The sequence below is a fragment of the Mya arenaria genome, chromosome 11 (assembly GCF_026914265.1).
Source record: "Mya arenaria isolate MELC-2E11 chromosome 11, ASM2691426v1".
NCBI classification, from domain to species: Eukaryota; Metazoa; Mollusca; class Bivalvia; order Myida; family Myidae; genus Mya; species Mya arenaria.
The window spans coordinates 26,382,242-26,409,625 of record NC_069132.1 but is presented as its reverse complement, the minus strand read 5'-3'; the positions used below and the strand labels follow the sequence as shown (position 1 = coordinate 26,409,625).

General features: G+C 35.2%; 1 protein-coding gene across 1 annotated transcript in view; it reads right to left on the bottom strand.

The window, feature by feature from the left end:
• LOC128208795 (uncharacterized) overlaps positions 1–23,869 on the bottom strand; it is a 28,541-nt gene extending 4,672 nt beyond the window's left edge. The window contains 16 exon segments of the mRNA XM_052912395.1: positions 301–441; positions 2,303–2,416; positions 2,946–3,008; positions 3,794–3,982; positions 4,350–4,466; positions 4,903–5,037; positions 5,431–5,542; positions 6,419–8,147; positions 8,399–8,450; positions 10,066–10,250; positions 10,746–10,820; positions 11,231–14,406; positions 17,853–17,996; positions 19,753–19,811; positions 22,608–22,669; positions 23,591–23,869. Of these exon segments, the coding sequence (XP_052768355.1) occupies positions 301–441; positions 2,303–2,416; positions 2,946–3,008; positions 3,794–3,982; positions 4,350–4,466; positions 4,903–5,037; positions 5,431–5,542; positions 6,419–8,147; positions 8,399–8,450; positions 10,066–10,250; positions 10,746–10,820; positions 11,231–14,406; positions 17,853–17,996; positions 19,753–19,811; positions 22,608–22,667 (6,351 nt within the window). The 5' untranslated portion in view covers positions 22,668–22,669; positions 23,591–23,869.
• Between the last annotated feature and the right edge of the window lie 3,515 nt (positions 23,870–27,384).

The following is a 27,384-nucleotide window of genomic DNA, read 5'->3' as shown; positions in this document are numbered from 1 at the left end:
GGAGTCATTTGGATGCAAACTCGTGCACATTGTTCCACATGTCTATGAAGTTTCATGTAAATAAGGGTTGTAGAGTTATGGAAAAGGTTACCAGTTCTACACCATACCACCACCAAAACAAGTGATCACAATTCCTTTTCAGTTTTTCTTAAATAAAACAAGAGACAAGATAGTGAAAGCTTTCCCTTCCTTGAAAGATACAGAAACAGTCTATCCATGTACTGCCCCCTCCTGGTTACCAAGAAGCAGGTCATCATAAGAAACAAGGCAAGCCTCTTGAATACAATCATATCCCCCTACCTTGCAAACATATGGAAGCAGTCTGTCCATACACTGCCCTGTCACCAACCCCTCCCGGTTACCAACGAGCAGGTAGCCATTGGCTACAAGGACACTAGTCAGCACGCGGTCCATCTCATGTCTCCCTTCCGCCCTCAGGTTCTGTGAAAGAAAATTTAAACTACAATCAAATGTTTCTTAGAAAGGCCATTTTTTTCTCAAAACATCAATTTTTCACTTTGTTACTTAAGATTTTATCAAACATAAAAATTGGAGGCAAGGCAATTTTGTCAAATACCATAAAAATTGTACCATTAAATGCTAATTGCCAGACAAAAAGGAGAAATCTGAGATATTTAGAGATATTTAAGATATCTCTTACACCCACCAAGTAATGTGTATACAGTAGGGATGCAAACGAATGGCAAAATTGATATTCGAATATTCGATAATTCTTTCAATCGAATATTCGAATATTCGATTACCAATATGAATGTATAAGAAATGTAGTAAATAACTTTTATTGTTTGCTTTAGTAATAGCTGGGGCATTTTAACCGTTCTTCGTTGTAGCCGGTATACGCGAAGGACCCTGATTTTTCCAAACATTGGCAATGAAATTCCCCATTTACAAAAATATCGAACAAAAGCAATAGCCACTGAAAAAGGCGAAGATCGTAAATGCCTGGTTGAATGTCATGATGCACCAACGGGTCGTTCTGTAGGACGAGCGGCCTCGTTCTGGGATTGACATCTACTAAATATAACTATGAAAACACCAAACCTACTCGGAAATTAGATAAATAATAAAACGAAAATAACCCTGAATTTTGACCCATCTATTGTATAACAGTGACCTAAATTGCTATTCTATACAGTTACATTTCAAAGCACGAATGTTATATCGAAACATGGAAAACAGCATATAACTAGCACATGTCATCCATATCATTACGGCGATTTGAGCAATACTGCACAGCTTAATTGACAGCCATGACACCACTTTGGTTGCCGATTCCGTTTATTATCCAATAATGGTCATTAGAATTTACCGAAAATAATTGAAATTGTTTGATGCCACTTGTCTTATAGCCAGTTTTTGTAAAATTATGGGTACTGTTTATAGTCTCCGACTATGTGTCCCTAATTAACATATGACGCGTGTACCGGTATAGTGTCATCACGTCACGCCTCTGGCATTTAGGGGCCAATCGTTGTAAAAACAAGACATGCTAATATATACAACAGCACAGATGTAAGAAAAAGGTTTACTATTATATTTACCAAACAAAAAGCATCGAATATTCGAATACCAATTTTGCTATTCGAATATTAAACGTTCGATCGAATATTCGAATATTCGTTTGCATCCCTAGTATACAGGCATACTGTAAGTTCATTCAACATATTTGTAGACAGTATTTCCCCCAGGCCTGTTTGGGGTGTCAGTGCTGACATACCTTTTAAAAGCTGAGCTGGTATTCTGTCTTTCTTTACCTATTTCCATGACATGCTTAATAAGGTACATAACATGTCATTAAACCTTAAATCTTTATTACTTGCTGTCACTTGCAGCCTGTTATTCAATCCAGTTTTATGAAATGCAGCTTGTTGTGTTAAACCTATTTAGGCACAAGGGCTCAAGGGTGTCAAGATATCTACATTAAAGCGTAAGCCAATTAGACAACTGTTATTCCCTATATCATTATATTTTATTCGAAGTATGACTGGAAGTCAGTGCTGCGTCTAGTTTGTGCAGACATCACAAGTAATATTTTTTCTTCACCACTGGATTAGGTAAAATACAGAAGTAATAAAACTTAAATAAAATTAAATACAAGTCTATGTCAAATAGCAAAGCTTTCAAATACGATTTGTTAGAACAATTGGACTTTTATATCATGTGATCATGGAATCAGGCACCTAGACGAGACTGGGGATACCCCTCACTGACCCACCCCTTTATCATATGACATCCCTTCAAACATTCCTGGGGGAAATACTGTTGATATGTATAATTTTACCATGCCAAATGTTCGAAGGGTACTGTCTCCACAGAGGCTGTATATTCGGTTGTCGTGGCAATACAAGTTTGTAACTGGAATCTGAATCAAGGCAAGTTGCAAGAGTTCTCCACTCTGAAATAAAATACATTGAGATATTTAAAAACGAGATAGAAATATAAGAATATTATATCACCAGAAAGGGGGCAACAAATATGACATGTCATTTCATATAAATTTCATTTAGCTCAATCATGAAAAAACCTGATAGCTGATATAATCATCAAAACACTCATTATCCTAAACTAAGTTAAATCTTAGGTGGCTATCAAATGCAGTAACAACTTTGAGAGGCCACTTTGAGTATCAAACCAACAACCTTTTGAATGAAAGGCAGACACTCTTACCTCATCATGAAGTGAATGACACACCTGGTAATAATGTTTACAAAGTAACACACTTAATCTATAATTTCTTACTATGAAATCCATTTAGTATGAACCAATGGACATTCATCAGAAGAGTGCTCATTCATTTCCTAACAGCAGAGAGAATGGGCACATAAAGTCAGAAGAAAAATCATTTAAAAGGACATGTAGGTATACTGTATTGTTTTAATCAAAAGATACATTTGTACTCAAAACAGAATTAACTACACACTCACCGTGACAGAGTGAACAGCTATTGCCTTGTCTGTTCCACCACTGATCACAAACTCTCCATTCACCTGAAGAAGAAATCAAACATTTTGATCAATAACATGGAAGCAGATATAGAACTTGTGCAATGTAAGCATTGTTGAAGAATGCAAGTATCGACCATGGTCAAAAGGTAGAGAATCTACTGGAGAGAAATACAATTAAAACCATTGCACAAGTTTTTCAGTATTGTATATTTGTACGACATTAACTATTTCAATCATACATTTTTTGTCTTATGTTTGCAAATGCCATTGTTGCAATCCTAAACTTCTGAACACAGACTTCGATGCTGAAAATGAAGATGCCCTAAAAACCTTGTAATTGATCATATTTTTTGGCGTGTAAAACTCACAAGCAAATGAATGAAACAAAATTTAGGTTGTCCTGTTGGCTCAGCCTTAATGATTAACGCAATGGCTTCTCACCAAGGTGACCTAGGTTCGATTCCCGACATGGGCGTAAGTGAGTTTGGATGACGGTCACCAAGCGGGTTTTCTCTAATTACTCCAAATCCCTTACAGCATAAGACCATACTTTCACAAAAGATCATGCTAACGAGAGTGGTTAATCAATTTTTTTACAACTTGTTTCACAATAGTTTTAAATTAATTCAAATAGAAGCAAATAAGGGCTATTCCATTTAAACAACCCATCAAAGAAGGCAAAATGAAGAAAAACTATAGGAGAAGGTTCATGTTGAGTTTAAAACCTTTTGAACATTAAACTCCAAAAAGGGGGCAGTCCCATTCGAATGTGTGTTCCGGAGGTAGGTTGTATCTTTATATAAATTAGACCTTAGCCTCAATGTTACCTGCAGACACAGTGGTGGTCGTGTATGTCCTTCCAGCATTGTGATGAGTAACCCTGTGAACGCGTCAAGCACGTAGATGGCTTTATCCCCGGTAGCGAGACAAAGCATCTTCGTCATTCCCGCGCTTGTACTGACCATGGCGTGCACCGGTGACGTTGTACATGTGAAACAGTTCAGTTCCTTGTCCGTCTTTAAAAATTATCACAATATTAATTTAAAGTGTTGTCCTGTTGCCTAAAGTAGGCAATTATTGATGGTGTTTATCCTACTAGATTATTAAAAATTAATCCTGCAGGGCTGTTTTTCCACATCTTTGACTTCATTTTACCCCATATTTTAACTTCTAAACACTAATTTCACCATAAGTTCAGTTTCAGATAGATTTAGTAAATAGTATACCGGTAACATTAGCAACAGATTTCTTAAATTTTCTGTAAATCATTTACACACATTATGTAAATATATCATACATGCGTAAGAAATCTGTTGCTAATGTTACCGTTATATTTTAGCCAAAATGATTGATTATTTTTCAATATGATAAAAGAGGAGTAACCTTGAGAGATCTACATGAAACATTTCCATCAGTGAATGCGATAAAAAGTCTGCCCCAGTTGGAGTGGAGACACGTCAATCGGCTGCCATAGTCGTATGTTGAGATCAGGTTGAACTTCTGAAACAGGGTATGGATTGTCACAATTTGTGTATGGAAAACGATGAATTTGTTTTCATACTTATCAATATATACTAGTATTTAAGTTTACTTAACCTTAATTGCAAAGGCTGTTAAAATTTGCATTTAATCAAACTCCATTCTGATTCCTGGGGAGAAACCCAGAACTGACACCATTATAACGGAACACAAGGATGATCAAACCCATGACCATTAATGGGAAAAAAAACATTACCTCGAGGAGTGTATAAACCAATACAAAGATCTCATTTAACAGAAGCTAAAAACTAGTGTCAAACCGGCTATATTCAAGGCTGCAGTGTGAAATATTTAAACCATATAAATAAATATAGTTTGACATACTCATTAATAAATAGACCAACAATAATGCATAAATACATTAGCACATGTAGCACATGTAGCACATATAGCACACCTCAGGAGTGAAGAGCATGAGTTTTCTGCAAGCTCCGCCAGTATACAGCACCCCACCGCGGTCCTCCACATTTACAATGTGCATACAGTTCACCAGATAGGGAGAACAGTCCAGTTCCTTTAGCACTTGACCAGTCTGAAACAAAATCCACACATGTTTACATTAAGATTCAGAGCTATTAAATCAGTTGAATTTAATCATTTACAGCATCTTAAGGTTCAATAATATGTCAAAGTTTATAGTAATTTATTTAAAAAAATGGTTAGACATGACCATGCAAATTTGGTCAAATTTTAATAATTAAAGGGCCATTATAGCTGAAGGGCCATTTTATCTAAAGCAATCAAGCTAATCTTAGATATAATGCCAATAATCATTGTAACTAAGTTTGGTAAGGATTAGATGTATAATGGTTAAATTAGGGACTGGACAACAACAGGTGATATAACGATATGGCCAGTTTTCTGGTGCCTTGTGTGTAAGAAATTTTGCACATGACAAATTTCATATTAAAATGTTAGTACCAACCTTGAGGTCAAACCTTCTGATCTCACTCCCATTGTAGCAGACATAGAGATCATCATTGAACACTTGCATGCACGCTACAGACAAACTCGCACCTTTGTAATGGATTGAAGGGCTGAAATTAGAAGTATGGTTTATAAATATTATTTGATGAATGAATTAAATGTGAAATTATAAAAAAAAAGATCTAGTGTATGTAGTCAATATCATGCACAAACAAGAGATGTTTGTCAAACATTATGTCCCCCTGAGAGCCGCTTTGTCGGTAACATGTAAGACTGAATTACGTTGTTTTAAGAAAAATTGCATATAGAATATAGAATTAAACTGCACAAAGCACATGACAGTGAAAACAAACATTTGAACCTTTGAGTTTTTATAGGACTATTGAACATCATCTTGAACTTTGACTGACAGACCCCCTCCCCACAAAAAAAAAGGATAAACAGATTGGGATCATCCACTGGTCCAAGGGAAACCTACCACTGAGTTTTATGGTCCTATATCAACCTGTTCTCAAATTATTGAGCAGATAAAATCTTCATAACACTGTTGAACATGACCTTGACCTTTGACCTAAAACAATAGGGGTCATGTACTAGTTTAGGTCAACCTATCACCATTGTTTCATGGCCCCAGGTCAAACCATTATTGTGCAGACAATGTATTAATAATACTGTTGACCTGTATTAATAAGACTGTTGACCATGACTTAATGACCCTCCCAAAAAGTGGTTAAAGGCAGCCTGAAGTTTCATGGTCCTAGTTGAAACTGTTCTCCAGTTATTATACGTAGACATGACAGACAGACAGACAGACCAACATATCTATATTTGCAAACCTATGTAAAAGGTGAGTTATTGACTAATGCAGAGATCTATGATTATATAATAATTTTCATCAATATAATCACACACAGAACCCTATAAATTTGAAATACCCAATAAGTTATAAAGAAACTTAAAAGGTTCAACAACTTCTTTAAACATACATAGTCTCATGTTGCGCCAACAGTTGTTGTGATCGATCCTCGCATGAATCAGATGGGGTTTCTGTCTCTAACTGTACCTCATCCAGCAAAGACTTCTTTACCACTGACATCTCTGCTATGGATGGCAAGATTTCGGACTGACCAGGTAAAATTCTTGGAGTACGCTCCTCTGACCCAGACTGGCACAGGTCTTCTTCAGATTGGGTCCATTTGGCAAGCAACTTTGTCCTCTGTGTAATACCTTCTGTTTCATTCTCTGAGTTTGTGTCTGATTGCAATATAAAGCTCTCTTTCTGTTTCCTGCGTGACTGTTGATCCCTCTCTTTTTTCGATTTCAATCGTTTTCTCACGGGAGAAGGTGCTTCACCGATTATAATTGGTGACTGACTGCGGGCCCCAGAAGCTGGCTTTGTATATGGTCCACTACCTTCTAGCAATTTTAATAACTCTGCACTACTGTCTGCAACATCTATTCTTTCTAGAGCAATGGAACAATCTTTAACAGGACTATCTCTCATTTCTTGCAGAAGAGTACCATTCAATTTCAAATTCCTTTCTGGCGTACCTTGTCTCTCTTTCGATAAAACTCTTGGTGTAATATCATCAAATGTATCAGTTCCAGATCTTGGAGTAATCATTTCAAGATTGCTAGATTCCTCTCCCCTTTGCCCATCACAGAGCCTCATTATCTGTTCACCAAGGGAGATAACACTGTGTTCTTCCCCACAGTCTGTCAGAGTTCTTGTACTTGTATTTGTGTCACTTTTGTAGCCAGTTTCTCCTGGAGTGCTTGACAATAGACTCGGCTTGGAATGACCTGGTGTTTTAATTTCAGCATCTGGTGTTTTCTTCAGCAACTGCTGAGAAACAGCATCTGGGGAATTAAAAACAGTGAACATGATGTTCTTGTTCTTATTTTCCTCTGACATCTGCTTAACAAAGGCTTCATAGTTCATTCCTCCCGGCAATGTCCCCATGTACTTCATCGAAACCTTTCTTTTTTCACTATCCGAGCCCTCAGAACCTATACTAAAAGAACTGTCACGTCTTTCTCTCAGCGTTCCACCTACACCTGTTACATTACTTTCATTACTTGACTGTTTATGCAAGGGGGATTGCAAGGGGGATGCACCCTCTGGTATCACACCTTTCTCTATGGATTCAATACTTTTGTTCAACATTTTTCCTATGTCAGTATCACCTTTCATCAGTGCTTCGAGAGTCACAAACCCCACTTTTTCCAATGGAGTATTTATGAAACTCACAGTATTATTAGAATTTAAAGCATCATTAGTCCAAACTTCATCATTGTGAGGATCTTCTTTAGGTTTTTGTTCATTAGAGGCTCTCGGTGTGCTAGTTTCCGAACTTGAGAATTCAAAACCTTTCGATTTTGATGATGTGATAGTTTCAGTGCTTCCTGTTAAAACGTCTAAAGATTTTGAGAAAAGAGGACTAGCTGGATTTTCTGTAGTTATCCTAGCGTCTAAATCCCCAGCAGAATTAGGCTCGGAAACATTTGACGTGAATGACCCTCTTCTCTGAGCCTGAACGTCAGAATCAGGCTGAGAGCCGGATTCAACGTTTGAGAAACCCCCGATGGACGATACATCTGATTGGCGTGACATAAGGAACTTCATAAAGACTGGGTTATCACTGTACTGGCTGGCAAGGTAGGAGGGAAGTCCGCCAGCACCTGTCTGTGAACACGCTGAGGAGCTGCGACTCTCTGTGAATAGATATCGTAGTTGAATTTCAAAAACCTTGGGATCATTCATTTTTTACATCAGTCTTTATTTGAGCAGGAGTATACAAAACAAAATTTGACTTAAGTCATAATGTACATCTACATAAAATGAACATTGAACCCATCTAGAGATTAAGAAACAGAAGGCACTGATTTCTTTAACAGTGAGATATCCTCCCATTGATTAGGAACACTGACTACAAACAAGCACATTGATTATAGACTTTTTTTACCTTCCAAAAGTTTAATCCTTTTTGTTCTGCAAGACTTTTCTTGTTTCTCCAACTGAAATGCAATGCACTCTTATTTATTACTACTCACATAAGTGTAGACGAATTGCAGATACTTTTGAATAATGCAAATGAGTTAAATGTGAAAAACGTTTATTTCTTTTTATCACAATAATTTTAAGAGGATTAAGGTTTTCAGTATTTGCATGTTCTGTCCACAATTATTTTCATTATTTCATGAATCTCATTTCCTTTTATATTGTAATAAAAGATAATCTACATTTGAAAATAATTTGCATCGAAAAATGATAGAGCTGTAAGTTGACACACTAAAATGAATGAGCTACAAGTTAAAAAGTGAAATAAGCTGGATTAAAACACAAGATTTATGTTAAATAGCACATTAATACTGATTTACCGAAATATACTTTCGATTTTTTTCGATTTTTTTTTTAAGTTACTGTTCGCCCCAACTTCCCAAGATATGGCTTAGATGAATTTTTTTTTATTTTCTTTAAAAACTCCATAAAAACACAAGAATATTTCATGTAAAAGAATTCCATGCACTATACTTCAATTGTCCCCATTGAAGTAAACAAGAGCTGTCACAGAGGCGCGCTCGACTATTCCGCCGCTTTTCAGTGTAAGGATTGAAAAGTTTTGGCGAAACATGCATGGATCACTGTTAGATTTGATTTCAATGCAATGCAATACATGATGTGCTGAGATTTTTCAACAAAATACAATTATCTAACTTGGTTATTCAAGTAGGTTGGGTGGTTGAATACCATTGTATAAAGTATCAATGCAATACATCAAGTAGTTGCTGAGATATTATCCTATGTGTGCTAACATGCAAGACCTTAACCAGAATTTCTAAGTTGAGTAATAAAGGACTATTATTTGCATTAAATGCAAACTAGAGTGATCTTACTTGGTTAATTAAGTAGGTTGGATGGTTGAGTACCTCTGTATAAAGTCTCATGATAAAGGGGCAAGAATCATATAATATGAAAGATAGAGTTATCTTACTTGATTAAAAAGGAAGGTTAAATGGTTTGGAGCCTGTGTGTAAAGTTTCAATGCAATACATGATGTATTAGCTGAGGTATTGACTTAAAAGTGGTTACATGCAAAACCTTAACCAGAATTTCTTTGTAAAAAAGGGGCCATTATTTTAATTTAATGCAAACAAGAGTTATCTAACTTTGTTAATTAAGAAGGTTGGATGGTTGAGTACCATTGTATCAAGTCTCAATGCAATACCTCACGTAGTTGTTGAGATATTAACCTATGTGTGCTTGCACGCAAAACCTTAACCAAAATTTCTAAGAATAATAATAAAGGGCAGTTATTTAAATGAAATGCAAACTAGAGTTATCTAACTTGGTTAATTAAGAAGGTTGGATAGTTGAGTACCATTGTATCGAGTCTCAATGCAATACCTCAATTATTTGCTGAGATATTAACCTATGTGAGCTTGCATGCAAAACCTTAACCAAGGTGTGAAGCCAACGCCAACGCATACGCCGACACTTGGGTGAGTAGTATAGCTCTCCATATTCTTCGAATAGTCGAGCTAAAAAACAAATAGCAATCACTGGAAAAAAATTGTTGCAAAAGAACAGCAAATAAGGTTTTCAATAAACCATATGGGTTCTAATCTGCACCTGTCGTTTTTCATCCGAAAATATGTCAAGTTGTTGAGAGGCTTCCTCGATTAGTGACCTGAGTTTGCTAATCTTGAGATCGACAGTGCTGATCTGGCTTCGCATGTTCTCCTCATGTAGACTCATTCTGTAGACCTCGTCCAGAATTGATGCCTGACTGTTCACAGAGCTGTCCAGTGGCTTGTCTAGATTTATTTTTTTAAATATATTGTTTAATCTTATAACATAAGATAACTTGTATCGGGAGTATATAAAGCTTGCAAAATATGCCTCAACTTGCAAACAACAGGGTGAATAATGATAACATCAAAGATAAACCACCTTTTGCAGGGGATATGAATCCTAGATGATATATAACATTGCAAAACACATAAGAAAACAACACAGCACAGGACAGTTTTCAACCACTTTGTCAAGCGTATTGGATTTCGTAAATGAAATGAATTTTCAAGTTCAAATAGGGGCAATACCTTTCAATGAAAAGCAAAATATAAAATGAACATTATGCTCTTAACAATCTTGAAGAAGTTTTACCGGTAAATCAATGCATGTACTATAAATGTACGCAAGCTTTTACAAGGCAGCAACAACACTGAGGCCATGACAATAGCTTGAACCTTTTTTCAGAAGAACAGAAAAGATAATAATAAAAAGACAAGCACCACTGAGGCTTCACTCACCTTTCTCTGCTGGATTAGGGGACGAGGACCTTATTGGTCTTTCCACTTCTGGTACACATGAAACCGTGGCCCTTGCTGTAATTAAGGCAATAAATGTGTGCTCTTAATAATAATAAAAGAGAATTCTTATTAAGTTTCAAACAAAGGAATTATATTAACTTAAGAATGACAAATGCAAAATACCAGTGTATCAAAGATTAGTTTATACCAATAAGGCAATTACACTGATCGTGAAGACGGCTGAAAACTGATACAAATCAATCTCGAATTCCTTGATAGAAGTCAGTACCTTTTTGAGAGACCAAAACATGGCCTTGGGAGGGCTTGAACCCACATGCTTTTTTAACCACACTATACCACCTCATGGGTTACTTATTCAATATAATATTGGCGTACCAGTAACCTGTTCAACAGGATTGACAGATCTCAAGCATGAAACGATACACAAAAATTCATAAGTATGTCATCAACAAACAAACCCATACCTTTCTCTTCAGCTGCCATTCTAGCCAATGAGAAGACAGGCCCACCACCGTCCCTGGCTCCTTTATGTTGCCCTTGTGATCTCTGGACATCACTGTGACCCTTTTGGGCCCCAGAAGCTCGTTGACTGTCCACATCTGGGGCTGGAACCGAGCTGAGTATTCGGCTAACCTGTTCTGAGGCGGAACATGGCATTTGCTGAGATGGCGCACTAACAGTTACACTTTTAACACTCAACTCATAACCCATCTCAGAACAATTTTTACCTTCAACAGTTTGTTCATGTGACCTGCTCTTTGGTTCTCTCACCAGGAAGTCATCATTGTATAGATTTCTTGTGTGTACACTCCTCTGTACTGGAGAAAACCTGCCCTGAGCTTCTATATTATCCTGACTTTCAGACATATTGTCTCTAGACCTTCCCTCTCTTCTGTCTTGACCAATATCTGGGCTTTCCCCTTTTGATACTCGCTGTTCAGAAATTGGCCCTCTCTCTTTTGTATCTCTCAGTGCTTGATTGTATTCGTTGTCTTCTTTTTCTTGCTTAATTCTTATATTTGCCGACTATGGTGTAATGGAAGAGGTAGATGAAGACAGTTGAGACGCATTGGTCAAAGGAGGATTAGAAATGGGAAGCGAGGATGAAAATCTATTTCCATGTTCATCTATCGCAGCTTTACCAGGGATTGGTGATGGAGACTTCCTTCCACGAGTTGATCGAAGGTCATCAAGATCAAGAACTCTCTGTGGGGCAGGCACGCCTGTATGAAATGATGGTGATTCATACTGTTCACCAAGAAAATGTTCTCTCCGTGGTGGTGGCATTTGCTGCTCCCTGTTATTTTTTTCAGAAATTGGTGACCTGCTTCTGTGTCTTGTAATTTTCTCATTTGTGGTTTTAATTTCCCTTTCTGCATAATCAGAATGAATATTTCTACGAACAGGTGATTGAGTGCGATTTGGAGACATGGTTCCATGCTGAACACTGGACGGGCTTGGGCTAGCCTTTGATTTAACTGCAGAGCCACCTTGTATGCCCAAGTTTGAGAGAACTGCTTCATCTAATACCACATTCTCAACACTTGCTTTATCAAGTAATTGTTCCAAGTAACCAATGTCTGGTTTTATATCTAGTTCAATAAGATTGGCAATTTCCAGAATACTGTTTGTATCTAGTTGATCGACATTGATATTGGTATACTCATCACCTTTTTCTCCAACCCCGGAACAAAGATCTGAGTACTTCAAGTTAAATCTTTGTAGGGAAAACTTTGTCTGAGATTTGGCATGTTCTCTTAGCATTTGTGCGAGAGATAACTTTTCCTTTGGCGTTCTTGGTGAATTCACCATTTTAACGAGAGCAGACTGATCAGTAGAAGCAGGATATCTCGTAGGTGGTATAGACATCTCAGCTGATGGAGCACTAACTTTCTGACCTGACATTTCATTTTGCACACTAGACTCAATCTTAGCTCTTATGCTATCAATATCAGCTTTTGTCCTGGCGATTCTTTCAGCAACCTCTTGAGATTCATTCCTCGCTCTCTGAACTGCATATGGTTTTTCAGCAGTTACTTTTCTGCTCAGCGTTCCAGCAGCTTTAACAGAGCTTCCTGTGTCTGAACTTGATAAACTATCCAATACATCTGAATTACTAGCACTAACTGGCAATTCAGGCCTACTGCCAAGTGGCGCACTCATTTCCATATCCAAAACTCCTCTTATATTAGATTTGTTCATTTCAGCTAATGTTTCCAATTTTTTGTTCAGTTCTGTTTCTTTTTCCATTTTCTTTATCTTTTCCTCACTCTTTTTCTTTTTACTTGCCTGCTCTCTTTCACTTCTAAGTTTCTGACACAATTTTTCAGCTTTCTCCAAAATACTCTCAGTATTATCACCAGTTGCAACACCTTTTCTTTCCCCTTTAGGGGATTGGTTCCTCCTTGCTCCAGCTTTATTCCTGCTTTTCATCATATTTATGTTTGTTCTTTTCTTCTCTTCCAAGTCGGATGAAGAATCAGGAAGAATTGTCTGCTTTTCCTCTATAGCAGTCCTAGCTTTCCTGTAACCTCTAACATCTCTTTGGTCTTGACCGTTCATTCCAGTGTCAGGTCTGGATTGACCATAATGACTTTTTCTAACTTTCCTCTCCTCCTCTTGCTTTTCTGAAGTTGACGATACCTGCTGCTGATCTGACCAAGACACTGACTTTGCCTTCCCTTCACTTTCTGTCTCAGACCTAGATTCTCTTAATGAAAGTGACCGGTCTTGACTTGTGCTTCGACTTCTCGGTCTGTGGTTACTTCTATCTTCCATCAATCTAGATGATCTTCCAGACTGGTACCCTGATGAAGAAGAGGCGTATTGATCAGGGGCTATGATTCGCCTACGAGATCTCTCAGGTTGGGTTAAACCAACCTGATCTTCGTTTTCCCTTCTTCTCTTCAAACTAGAATCTGATGACGAGTTACTCTCAGGAGAAATATTTTCATATGACCTTGACCTTCTGTGATATCTACCATCACGCAGAATACCTCTCCCTCGTTCAGGTGTTTCTCTAGGATCAGACCCGTCCCAGTTTTTAAGCTCAGGACTAGATGTTTCTGCTGGATACCCTCTGTCGTTTCTTGTGAAGGTACTGTCAAAACTGCCCCTTCTTTTATCTCGCCCACTCCTCCCTCTACCTGTATCATTCCATGGAAATTCATCCTTCATTTGCCTGTCACCATAAGAATCAGAGTAAAAATGATGGTCATTCCAATTAACACCCTGGAAATCATCTTCATAAAAAGATACAGGTATTTCTCTTGGATGAATATCACTGTGTGTTCTCTGGTGACCTCTGCCCCTCCCTCTTGGAACTTTAAACCGACCTTTGCCTTCACCATGACCATCACCAATCATCTGATCCCTTTGACCTCCACGACTATTTCCTTTCCAGCTAGGACCTTGACCTTGACTTATATCCAGAAACTCTTGCCAATTTGCCGGCTGGTAATCAAAATGTGCTGGATATGATGAAGGTCCAAATTGATTCTGCATGAAGCTTTCATTGAACATTTGACTATGGGCAAACTGAGCTGGCAAAGGCATGTCCAGAAGACTTCTTGGCTTCTCCTTCTGATCTGGCTGAAGGTTCCTGTCATTTTTTGTTTCGGCTTCAAAAATGTTTCCTGATCTGCATAAAAAAAAGTATTTTGAAAACAACAAGTATTTTGAAACAAACTGTTATTTTTTTGTCAAAGCTACTTTATCTTAAACATTTCCTAATAACATGCTCTATTTTTTAAACCTACAATTATACATGTATGTTCAAACATCAAAAACATGGTATAAACTGAGGGCATAAAATGAGTGGTCATTTTAAATAGAAATTGTTAAACATATATTGTAAAAATTTATAACAATGAGCCTTGGAGAGTTTCTATCAACTTCAGGTAAAAAGTTTGACAAACTTTGTATTCAATGACCATGAACATGGTATTCTTATAACATCATAATATGATGTTATAAGAATACTATGTTCATGGTCATTAAATACAAAGTTTGTATATTATATTATATTCTTATTTTATAATATATGAGGGATGATCCAAAATAGTGAAGAGTTTTTCAACAGAAACCACACTTTTATTCCTAGATATAGCACTATACATCATTGTGAAACAAATTTGGAGGATAAACGTTAAACAGTAATTTTACATGAAATGAGAGTAAAACGTTTAAATTATCATGGTGATGCACTATCAAATTCTACGGTATAATGTTTAAAAACATATGCCTATTATAAACACAGTTAAACCATGAAAATGCTGGAAACTCGGATCATATTGTAGTATAAACAAGAGCGGTCACAGACAGCTATATCCCCCCGACTCATGGGGGCATTTTTTGTAACAAAAGTTAATCAATGGTAAGCGTAGTTTCTCAGGAACATAAGAAATGCGTAAAATTAAGAAAGGGCAATAACTCTTTCAAAAAAGGTCAAATTACAAAAGCCTGACAATATGCGCTGCGTCACTATATAGTCATAAACGTAAGAGCAGTTGCGAAGAAACCAATTTTAAATGTAAAATAAAGAAAGGGCAATAACTCTTTCAAAAATGGTTGAATCGCGAAAGCCCAACAATATGTGCTGCGTCACTATATAGTCATCAATCTGTGAAAGTTTGGTAGAAATCACATGAAAAACGTAAGAGGAGTTGTGAAGAAACCAATTTTAAATGTAAAATAAACAAAGGGCAATAACTCTTTCAAAAATGGTCAAATCAGGAAAGCCCGACAATATGCGCTGCTTCACTTTATGATCATCAATCTGTGATAGTTTGGTAGAAATCACATGAAAAACGTAAGAGCAGTTGCGAAGAAACCAATTTTAAATGTAAAATAAGCAAAGGGCTATAACTCTTCAAAAATAGTCGAATCGGGAAAGCCCGACAATATGCGCTGCTTCAAATTATGATCATCAATCTATGAAAGTTTGGTAGAAATCACATGAAAACGTAAGAGGAGTTGCGAAGAAACCAATTTTAAATGTAAAATAAGCAAAGGGCAATAACTCTTTCACAAATGGTCAAATCAGGAAAGCCCGACAATATGTGCTGCTTCACTTTATGACCATCAATCTGTGAAAGTTTGGTAGAAATCGCATGAAAAACGTAAGAGGAGTTGCGAAGAAACCAATTTTAAATGTAAAATAAGCAAAGGGCAATAACTCTTTCAAAAATGGTCGAATCAGGAAAGCCCGACAATATGCGCTATTTCACTTTATGATCATCAATCTGTGAAAGTTTGGTAGAAATCGCATGAGAAATGTAAGAGGAGATGCAAAGTAATGAATGTGGGACGGACGGACGCACGCATGCACACACACATGCACGGAAGGCCGCCTACCATTACTATATCCCCTCACCTTTTCAAAGCGGGGAATAATAAATGGTGTCTAAGTGGTAACATTTGAGTCTAGAGATCGTCTGGATGATGGACATAAAATGATCCTTGTTTATTCAAAATAGCCATTAACCTTTTTGACCATGAGAATTAGATTTGTGATCTTATCATATTATATTTTAGCATTCATGTCTCTATACGTTAACTATCATACATCTTGCCTTGTTCTAGAACTAAAAGAGGTAGAAACCAATATATTCCTGGAATTGATAGAATATTTTCTATTTGCTGTAATTTTTTTCCCGCTGAATTACAATCGCTTTATATACCATGTAAATATCACAATAATGTATGCATTCATTAATTAAAAATTCTAATGGCCAGTAAAAATTAGACCGTTTTAAAGGCTGCACCTTCCTAATTTCATGCGCTTACCGTACATTTAATTAATATTCTAACACTGTGGTTATTTCAAGTATGGTAAGCAATGATACAATATCTATTTAAGTTTAAAATGATCATTGTTGGTATTGTGCTCTTCATGTCTATTTCATGACCATGTGTACTACATTTACATAGCACATGTTTTATATATTTGTAAATGTATATAGTACATGTATATATATTTGTAACTATGTTGCATGGGCTGATGGTCTAAAATAGAGAAAGGTTCACTGTCATTTTCAGCATGGTTTTGAAAACTAATACAATAGAATGAATAAAGATACATATCATAATAGTTTTATAACAATGTTAACGTTATGGATGTATAATCCATTAATTTGACCTATATAAGAGTTAATTAAGTAGTGAAGTTGTGAATGTCTAATTATGACACCAATCTGCATAGCTCTTTAACCAGAAATAGGTCACAATGTACCTCATTTCAGCCTAAAATGTTAAAATTATGAGAACTACTTTTATGCGCAGTCACCCATAGTCGCTGATGTGTTAATCCGATCTGGGCATTGTTCAGTTAAATTTGGTCCTGTCCAGATGTCCAGTATTTGACTTAAAAAATACCCCATCCCTCCCTCCCTTATAATTATTATTACTATTATTATTTTGTTTGTGTTAGTTTGCAATTTACATGTATTATTAAATGCCATGTTAAATGTTTTATGGGCATTTGGACATGACATATTATTATTTCTGTAAGACTTTCTTGTATAATGATTATATTACCGGCGTTGTGGCCATTTTTGGCAAATAATTATTTATTTATTAAATGCTATACAATGTCTTGTCATGTCTTTGTCTTTTGGAGTAACGATTAATTTTTATGTTTTAGGTAATGTAAGACATCCTTTAGAAGATATTATTGTACATGTCACCAACAACATCCAGCTTTCAAAACCATAGTGCACAAGATTATGCACCCTGTATTTCAATGTCTGACTTGTAGGATGACGATAGAAATATGAATTTTTTATTCATATATATATATATTATAGTGACATATTAATGTTTGATATGCAATAAATGTTGCAGTATTTTATAGTATTATACTTTCATGGTTGAAAAGTCTATGTTAATTTGGATCATTCCTATATAGCGTTAAATACATTAAACGTCAGTAAATACATAAAATGTCAGTATACAATTTACAACACTGATGCATGGCCCACTGAATAAATCAGTTTTTTACCTGTGATTAAAATCAAACTAACCAGTCCAGGTCGAAAACTAAACTTTACTCTTAAAAAGTTCCATCATTAATATTTGAAAACACACCCTGCAAATGAATCAAGCATTTCGTTGCCTTCTTTCGCTCGACGACTCAGCGCGAGCTTGTGCCGATCTTCATTCAGATGTTTTCCATAGTCTATCAGGTTGGAACACGTCAGCATACACAGGTTGCAGCTATGGGGGGCTCCCCTAAAAATTAACATCAATGTACAATTGTTGCATGAAAGTAATTACGTGCAATTCCAGATGTATCTGATTTAAATTCTCGTTCTTAACCCCTCTTATTTCACCAAAAGTGGTCGAAAATCTGGTAACAGGCATAGAAAACTAAACATACCACATGCTTTTATACCTAGAACATTTCGATCAAAAGTCATCTCCTTGCCCTATTTCCTAGCTTGGATTTCATACATTATTCTCACCTAATATCCATTTTGTATGGAAAATATCTTCTTTGTTTCAAAGATAACAATATTTCATCACATTGTTAATGTGAAGGTATATTGTCAAAAACTGACTTCTTTTAATTCACACCAAACAATTCATACTCCATCAATGCTCAGTCATGCCATATCAGATTAAAAACAAAAATGCTTATTCAGTTTATTAACTTTATAGATGATGTCATATAATTGATACCATAGAGACAGTTCAAAACAAATTTTGCAAAAAACAAATATATGTTAAAAGAACTACAAATACATGTATTACTCTGGGCGAATGTGGACGTCTTCCTCTGTGTGTTACTATGTCTGTTAATTGCATTAAATAATGGTGTAAGATATTAACTATGTCTAATCATAAATACCCTAAACACTGCTACAAAATGTTAAAATCATGAGATGATGCTTGGCAAATTGTTGGGCATCCAACATTAAATCTTTGTTATTCACTGTTTTGGATAAATTTGGATTGCACAAGATGTAGGAAATATAGATCTATTTATATATACTTTTTTAGACAACTATTTATTGACTCTTTCGTCCGAAACTGAAATAATGATTTCTTCGAGGTGTCATCATTATAAACATTACAAAACATTATTAAATACAGAAAGGTACCTTCATCTGAAAATTCCATTAAAATATAAGATTGCTTTTGCTAGATTTTGCTGTTCAAACCATAAACTTAACATGGAACTTGGTAGATTAATAAATACTCCACAAAATGAGAGACTTTGTATATCTGGTCTGAATCAAAATTTGACAGTTATTGATTGTGAATATCATGCATTCTTTCAATGTCGTAAATTCAATATCATTCAGAGACAATATCTTTTGAATTGGTATTCATCTGGTAATAATATAAATGATTTCTAATCTTAAAAGTCTCCTGAAAATGAGAATACAATATTAAAGTTAACAATCCATGATATTATGTAAATCTATGTTGCAACATTAATACAATACTGTTTTTTTTGTAAATTTTGTGTATTTTGGGCTGTTGGCCGTTGTTAACATGAATCTGAATTGAATTAAATTGATGTGCAAAAATTTCAAAAGTGCTACAGAGACAGACACACAGCACCAGCAAGTCTACCATACTTGAGAGATCTTGCAATGAAAGTAGTTCCTCAAATATAAAATGCTAAAGAAAAGATATAACCTAGACCTTCCTGCAGTAGATTTTTTAATTTTCTAAGAACATGTTTAAACAAAAAGATTCTCTTAGCTGATAGAAAATTGCATTTTTCAGTTCAAATCTACACATATGTAGAAAATGATCATGCAAAACACTGTGCCCATAACTTACAACCTTTCTCTATCTCTCCTTTTCCTATAAAGAGCTCTGGAGAAAATTTACATATCAAGAATGAACACAAAAAGAAAAAGCAACATAAAATGTTATTTCACAAACAAAATTTAAAAAGTAAAAAAGAGGGTTGTTTCTTTTAAAATTTAACATATAACTGTAAGTTGATACAGTGTCAAAAATTTCTACTTACTTTTTTATTTTCTCCACCTTAATATGGTGCATCAACGACCAGTTGTGGTCATCCAGCTCCTGAAATATTTATATGTTTGTTTATACCGGTATATTCATGATGCAAGAGAAATTTGTTTTAGATTTTTATCCCCGCCTATATCTGTCTGAAATTCAATTTCCATATCTGGGTTTTTAATTTGATACCTTGGTAATAAGAGGTAAAAAATCTGGGAAACAGCACCAAAATTTAAACATACCACAAGCTGTTTCATTTACTTTCCCCATCAGAATAAAACTCTAAACTTTTTACGCCTATAAATGTAATATATTGTGAAATCATTTACATTCAGATGGTTTTAAAAATTAGGGTAGGGTCTGATTTGCCTTCTCAAGGCCAAACTATATACTTTTTTTTGTCAAATGTAGTAAAAAATATCCCTGATTTGTCTTATAAGAAAAAGAGTTTCAGTAACACACTGGACCAATAAAACATGTGTGTTAAAGAATAAAGTAATTGATGTTTTCTTTCATGAGAAAACTTTGTCAGTCCTTTACTTTCTTTGTATCTTGTAGCTTTCTCGTTAGTCTTTCTAAGAGCAATGATCAATACCAACATACTCAAACATGTTATATTTTGTTTAAACTTTTACATCTTTGCATTTCTAAACTGCGCTTTTACATCAGAAAATAAATAAAGTTAAAATAATCAAAGGCATTTTAGTACACGAAAATGCATATTTCCTATTCAGTCCTAACACTCTTTCAAAAATGGTCAAAAAATTGTATCTAGAAGGTAACTGGCGAAAAAATCTGCTAAGGCCAAATAAAAAAAATGTCTTGTTTCTGGTCACCCGACCGACCCTACTTTTTACCCCACGACCGTTTTTTTTTATAGCGTAAAGACCGTTTTTTATAATTAGCGTAAAGTGAGCCGGGATTCCCGGTCCCGGCGCCGAAGAGTAAACCGCGCTATCCGACAGTAATATTATATTCGTGACGTGTTTTTTATACGGCCGTGTCAAAGATGGCTGGCCCTGCGCAGACGACGTCTGTTACGCATTTGATAGCCATAAAAATAGACAAATGTTCGCACTTCGACGGTTGTAGTGTCATTAAAGTTGCCCATTCGCAAACAACAATAAAAAGTCTTTTATCGATTTACATGGCGAGCGAGAAAATGTCCGACTTGAAGCTAAATGTTCGGTAAGTTGTATGGTTGTTTAGATATCGTAAAAGGGCCATCGTAAAACAAATAATGCCTCGACCGAGAATGACAGTTATGGCACCGACATTTTCGTAATTCAAAAGACTATCTATACACATATACAAGGTTTATTTGAATCGGACGAATTAAGGCAAAATAATGCCGACGAAGCGTGAATCATTATGCTGAGTGAATGGATTTAAATACTTCGTCTCTCTCAAATACCGAACGTCATATTAAAACGTTTCATTTTTGGACCTTCGTTTTTAATGTTTTAAAGGATTAAAATTAATTTTCTGTATGAAGAACCATTGACATTACACTTAGTTAGGTGCCCGATACTATAATTAAAGCAGATAGAAGAATGAAGGGGCGATCTCTTATCTGGGTTATTTGATCAGTTTGCTTTTAATAAATAAAGTAGGAACTGTGGTCATTTAGATAAAAAGAGCTCCAGATATAAAACATATTTTGTGTTTTCATGATAAATATTTTCTTTGTGTATCCATCAAATCCTATCTTGTAACACCCAGCTTTTTGAGGCAATACTAGTCCTGCTCACATAGAAGATAGGGTTTGCTGGATAAATATAAAAGAGATTTATGTGAAGCTCTGCATATATTATTTACAGCTAAAGGTTATCACAGACATAGTTTTATGCATTGCATAAATCACTGAATCTAATAAAATGATATTTTGTCTCTGTGATGTTTAAATACCCAGTATTACGGTTTCTTCCATCCATGTTTATATTTGTTTTCTGACAAAGAATGACAATTGTTTCTTGAGATTATTTCAAATTCTAGTCTTGGACTTGTTGCTTCTTGTCATGTAATAGTGCTGTTGTTGTTCTGTTAAACTAATAAATACATAAATATGGTTATAAACTTGTGTCCAGTTTCCTTTAAGCCATATTTGATGATGTTGTATTGGCAGACAATATTTCATCATTTTTCAAACGCTATACTATTTCATTCCAAAGGTTTGAATAAAAAAAAAAAAAAAAAAAAAAAAACACCTACCTACTGACCCTGTTTTTTTTTAGGCATGTGACCAGAAACAAGACATTTTTTTTTTTTGGCCTAAAGTAATTTTATAGAGTAAATTATTTAATAGTTTTGCACATAAGTACATGCTGCACCCAATTTACACTGACTTAATAGTTTAGTTAAGCAAAAATAACTTATTACTTAGTTTTCAAAAACTCATTAGGATTATTCTATCTTCACTATGTTTCATTCTTTTTTTTTCATTAAATTCTGGACTCATAGCAAGTATTTGCTTAATCTTTTCCAGTTTGAAATACCATTCAAGTTATGTTTAAATTTCATTATGAAGAACAAGAGCACTGCAAGCAAATGCAAAAGCTCTTCTATTGTGTTGTTGTTTTTTTCAGTTGAAAAGGGGCATAACTCAATAATTATTAGCACAGAGTTATCATATCACCTTGTTACAAAATTAATGTACATGTTGTCACTGACAGCATGTGTAACATTTCTTTTTTCAAATATTATTGAATGTTTTATTAGGTATAGTTATTCAAACCAATAACACTTTAACAGACAAGTTAAAACTGTCATAAAAACGTTACTTCTAGAAGCAGAAACATTATTAATTTCATCAACTCAGCATATTCTTTATTTCAATTTGTTAGAATTTGTTCAACTTACACTTTCAGAGGCATATGTCACTTTACAGAGATCACACACATGTTCTCCACTTTCCTCCATATCTGTAAAAGAGTAAATCATAACGCTTTATAAGCGACATGTCACAGTGTCTCATCAATTTTTCTAGTGAATAATGAAAATAAATAAAATTCTTTTAATTAATTCATATACCATTTTTAGAAAATCTATATTTTTTCGGTTAAATTCTGCCAATAAAACCATGAAAAAAAAACTTTGTCACTTGGAGATGTAATATTGTCAGATGAGCAGAGACATTTTCTCCTTCCTACCTTGTTGATATAAGTGTTTGTCAGATCACATTAATTTGTAGACAGGAAACTTGAATCAACTTTCCTGTTAGAAACATATATCCCATTAACTTTGGCATAGTTCTGGAATATGACGAAAAATTATATTGTTCTTGCTTTAACTAATCCTATCACAAGTGAATAAATTAAATATAAGCTAAGAAACCATCCATCAATTTAAAAATAGCCAAATTTCTGCCTCTCAACTGCATCTACGTAATAAAAAATAAAGGTTTTATGGTTATATTTGGTTAAATTATTATTCTTTCTACACTTCAACTGGTGTAACAAGTGAATCTTATCGATAAACAAGTAAATCAATGTCAGGTATGTTACAGTATTTCAGTGGTCGAAATTTACACAAGCCCGGAAACCCTGCACTGGTAAAATGTCTTTCGGGCTTGCTCAAATTCTGAATTTTATATAGTAGGGCTTGTTCAAAAATTTTATGCCAAGCAATAGTATAAGAATTGGGGCTTGTTAATCCAAAAGTCTTATTTCGATGACTTGTACTTTGAAGTATGGTATTATACTTTGGAAGCCACCCTAAAATTTAAAACAATGTCAAAAATTATGTTTCAAAAGGCACCTATCAACAAAAAATGTGCAAGAAATGTTTGGACAGTAACAGTGACACTATCATTACACAGCAACATTATAACAAAATATACTTACTTATAAATCTTCTTATAGAATATTTATCAATATCTTAACACATTCTTGATATTCTGTACTGCACTGTCTGCATCATTTTTATCATTTTAGCACCACCAGCATGTCAGAACCTGCTACTAATGATAAAAGAAAACTATTAGCAGACATTTTGAATTCTTGAAAACTTAACTCTTCAAAAATATATCAGCTTGTTTCAAGCAAAATAAAAACAAATAAGGGTCATCTTAAGGCTGAAAGTTAACTTTTTCTTGGAATATTTATGTTTTTCATCTGGTTTCTATAGACGCTTGCTAGGCGCTTACGTTTAACATGGATTCAATTATAGATAAAACGGCAAACTCGGTCCGGTTCAACAAGAGCCAAACTCCGCGCAGTGTTACTTCCCTTGCAGTACAGTAATTACTGTACTGCAAGGGAAGTAACACTGCGCGGAGTTTGAACAAGAGCCAGCAGTGCGTTCAGTAAGGCGAGCGTTTACAAAACGCTCGCAAACGTTTTGTTTTGTATCTCTGTTGCAACGCAGCGCATACACGTTAAGCGGGAAACCAAACAGCAAACGTTCGCCGCAAACATCTCTACTGAACGCGTTGCTGTTTTTTTTATTTAAAATTGGTCCCAGATAAACTATATAGAAAATTGTATTCCCAAATGTTGCCCCTTTGCAAATAAGTGGAATGTACGAGTGTACTCCAAACCTTAAACATATAGATTCTTTTCTGAATTATATTGTATAATAGATCAAAGTCGGATTTATATTATAAATATTATTTATGATGAAGAACAGGTTATATAATATCTGGCGATGATAATCAAATCTCTAAAAGAACATCGAACTCAGAATGTCACATTTATCCTTCTGAAATTTACATAAAAATACCCAAGTAAAATAATTCATCTAAGGTTAGCAAAGAATATGACCCAGTTTGAGGAACAACATCTTCAATAATCTAGATTTTTGCATTAACATATTTGCTTTACACTAATACCATTTGATTACGGTGCGCTACAGGGGCGGATCCAGGTTTTGACGTTAGTGGGGGCTTAATTTAGGGCGTTACCTTCAGACTTGCACCCCTCCCTCAGAACCGAAATTTATTTCGTTTAAAGTTTTGGCATGGGGGGGTTCGGGGGTACTATCCATAGAATTTTTTAAGAATTTCTAGTTCGAAATGGTGCATTATAGGCGTATTGTATTACTTTTTGTCTCTTTTATTGAAATAAAAACTTGGACGATTGAGTGTGTGCGGGGGGCGGGGGGGGGGGGGGTCGCCGGATGCGCTTTAGTTAAAATGAAAATAAAGACAAATTTAGAAATAATAGTTATTGGAAAGTACGCAGAACAGAAAATGTATGTCTGTTGCTGCTCATCTCACATTACATGAGTATTTCAGGGACATATGTTCCAGCCGGCACAGCGCAGGTACCTCGTAACATGATGTACGGCATTAAGACGTCATCCAAATCATGGCTGGATCCCAAATCCCCAATGCAATAAAGGAAACCTGTGCAACTGCGGCTGATAATAAGTCCCATATCACTATTGTTCTTGCGGAGGGTGTATGAGGCTTTATTGGTTTGTTAGTTGTATCCTGCTTACAAGTGATACTCACACTAGTTGGTTAAGCATAGACGTAACACTGCTTGTTTATAGAAACGAATGAGAAGATTATGGCTACCCATTGCGTTAGTAACGCGATTCAACAAAAAGCTTAAACTTTAAGTTATCCTTATGTTGTGTATGAGCCCTTGTGTGCGTGAAGTTTTGTATTTGTTTATACTTGAATTGTATTTTTGTTCTGCAATTTTGTTATCAAATTTGGTTTCACTTATGTATGGAATAATCCAGACATTGTTATTACTAAGCAGTTCATACCTATGTTTAAGCAAACAGTTATAGACAATTTCATGCAAGAATGGCGAGAGAGTCTACATAATAATGGTGTGTTGACAGTGTACAAACATTTAAAACATAACCTTGAATACGAACAATATCTGGACATTGTTACAAACAAATCACTGCGTAGCTGTTTAACGAGGATGGGTGAGGATCTGGTCACAAATTACGTGTGGAAACTGGACGATATGGACCGCAACGTGTCAATAGAGAAGATAGACAATGCGTATTATGTGTTAATGCTTTAAGAGACATTGAAGATGAGTTTCATTTCATTTTATTTTAAAATGTGATTGTTACAAAGACCTTAGGAAACGTTATATAAGCAAGTATTACACTAGAAACACGAGCATGTGGAAATTGATTGAGTTGTTTTCATCAAATAAAAGATCGGTGTTAAATCGATTGTGTACATATATAAGCAAAGCTAATGAAATAAGAAATTCGCTTATAAATACTATCCTTTAATTATACTTGTTTGTATTAATATGTTTTGTTTCTGTATTATTTGTATTTATTTACCATCATTGTGTGTTATGATTATTTGTATGGATGAGAAACAATATGTTTAAATCCAAATAAATCATCTTTCTGTTTCTGTTCTGTCATCAAAGATTAAATTAGTTATAATATAAGTGTTTTCAGATGCATTACCGGGGAAAATATTGGTTCCAAAACACGGGCAAGGCCCTTTTAGCTAAGGAGACGTCTTTCAAGTAATATTTGTACAATGTATATATTTTCTAGGTATCTTGATCTTGATATATGAAGCAGCTGCATTTACGTGGATAAAATTTAATTCCATTTAAAATTTGTCTTTAAAATTCAGCCAGTTTGGTAAGGTGGCTTTGAATGTTGATTTGGTCATCAACAGATTTTATATAGTTATGTATATCTGTTTACTATAGCGCCGTCAGCAAAAGGTCGGGCCTTCGAGGTAAACTCATCTGTCAGGTCGTTGCTAAAGATGAGGAAGAGGAGGAAAAGCAACGGTCACTACTGCAGGACAGAGCTTTAAGACACTCTGCTGACAAAAGGTACTGACTCAGATGCAATTCCTCGAAAAAGTATAATTGTAAAATGTTGAATAAACCTCAAACATAGTATGGGTGATGTCTTTCCTTTCTCCTTTGTGTGCCGAATTCCGGCCAACAGTTGTATATACTTGTTTTGCGTTTGTGAAGGGGCATGCTCCGAGTTCTCCGACCTTCGACCCCAGCGTCAAATCCAGGAACTGCCACCAACTCTGATACAATATTTTAACAGAACTAATTCAAAATAATATGTCATTTGAAACAATGTATGAATTTACCGTGTTTAAACTAAATACATCTGCAATAACAAACAATGCGTATAAATGCCACTCGACCTATAACTGATATTGTACATTTAATTAGCGATAAGAAGCCTTTTGCAGGGTATGTAGGCCCGCGCAATTCTGTGAAGCTACTGGGTTTTTTTTTTAAGTCTGACGTGTATAAAACGCATCAAAATACAACAACTGTTCGCTAGGGAGTAATGACATACACAAACTTTCAAATTTTGCTGTTATATAATAAATTATTATTGTAACGTTATTTCTATTAAAGGTAAAAAATATAATAAAGATGCATATTAGTTATTGCTTGAATTTGATAGGAGTACAACGTATGCATTCAATATTATAAAATATGCAATCTCATTCTTTAAAATCAGATCCCGGATACACGCTTTACGACGTTGCGCATAACGTAATGAAACCATCGGAAGTGAGTGTCACGATATGATTTTAATTAGATTGTGAAATATGTCACCTTTTGTCTTAATTATGTCAGAAAACGACCTTTGTGCATCCATAAGTTGTGCCGTACTCTTTACCATGCCGGCGGACTTACTCAACTATATACCAGTACGTTTCGCG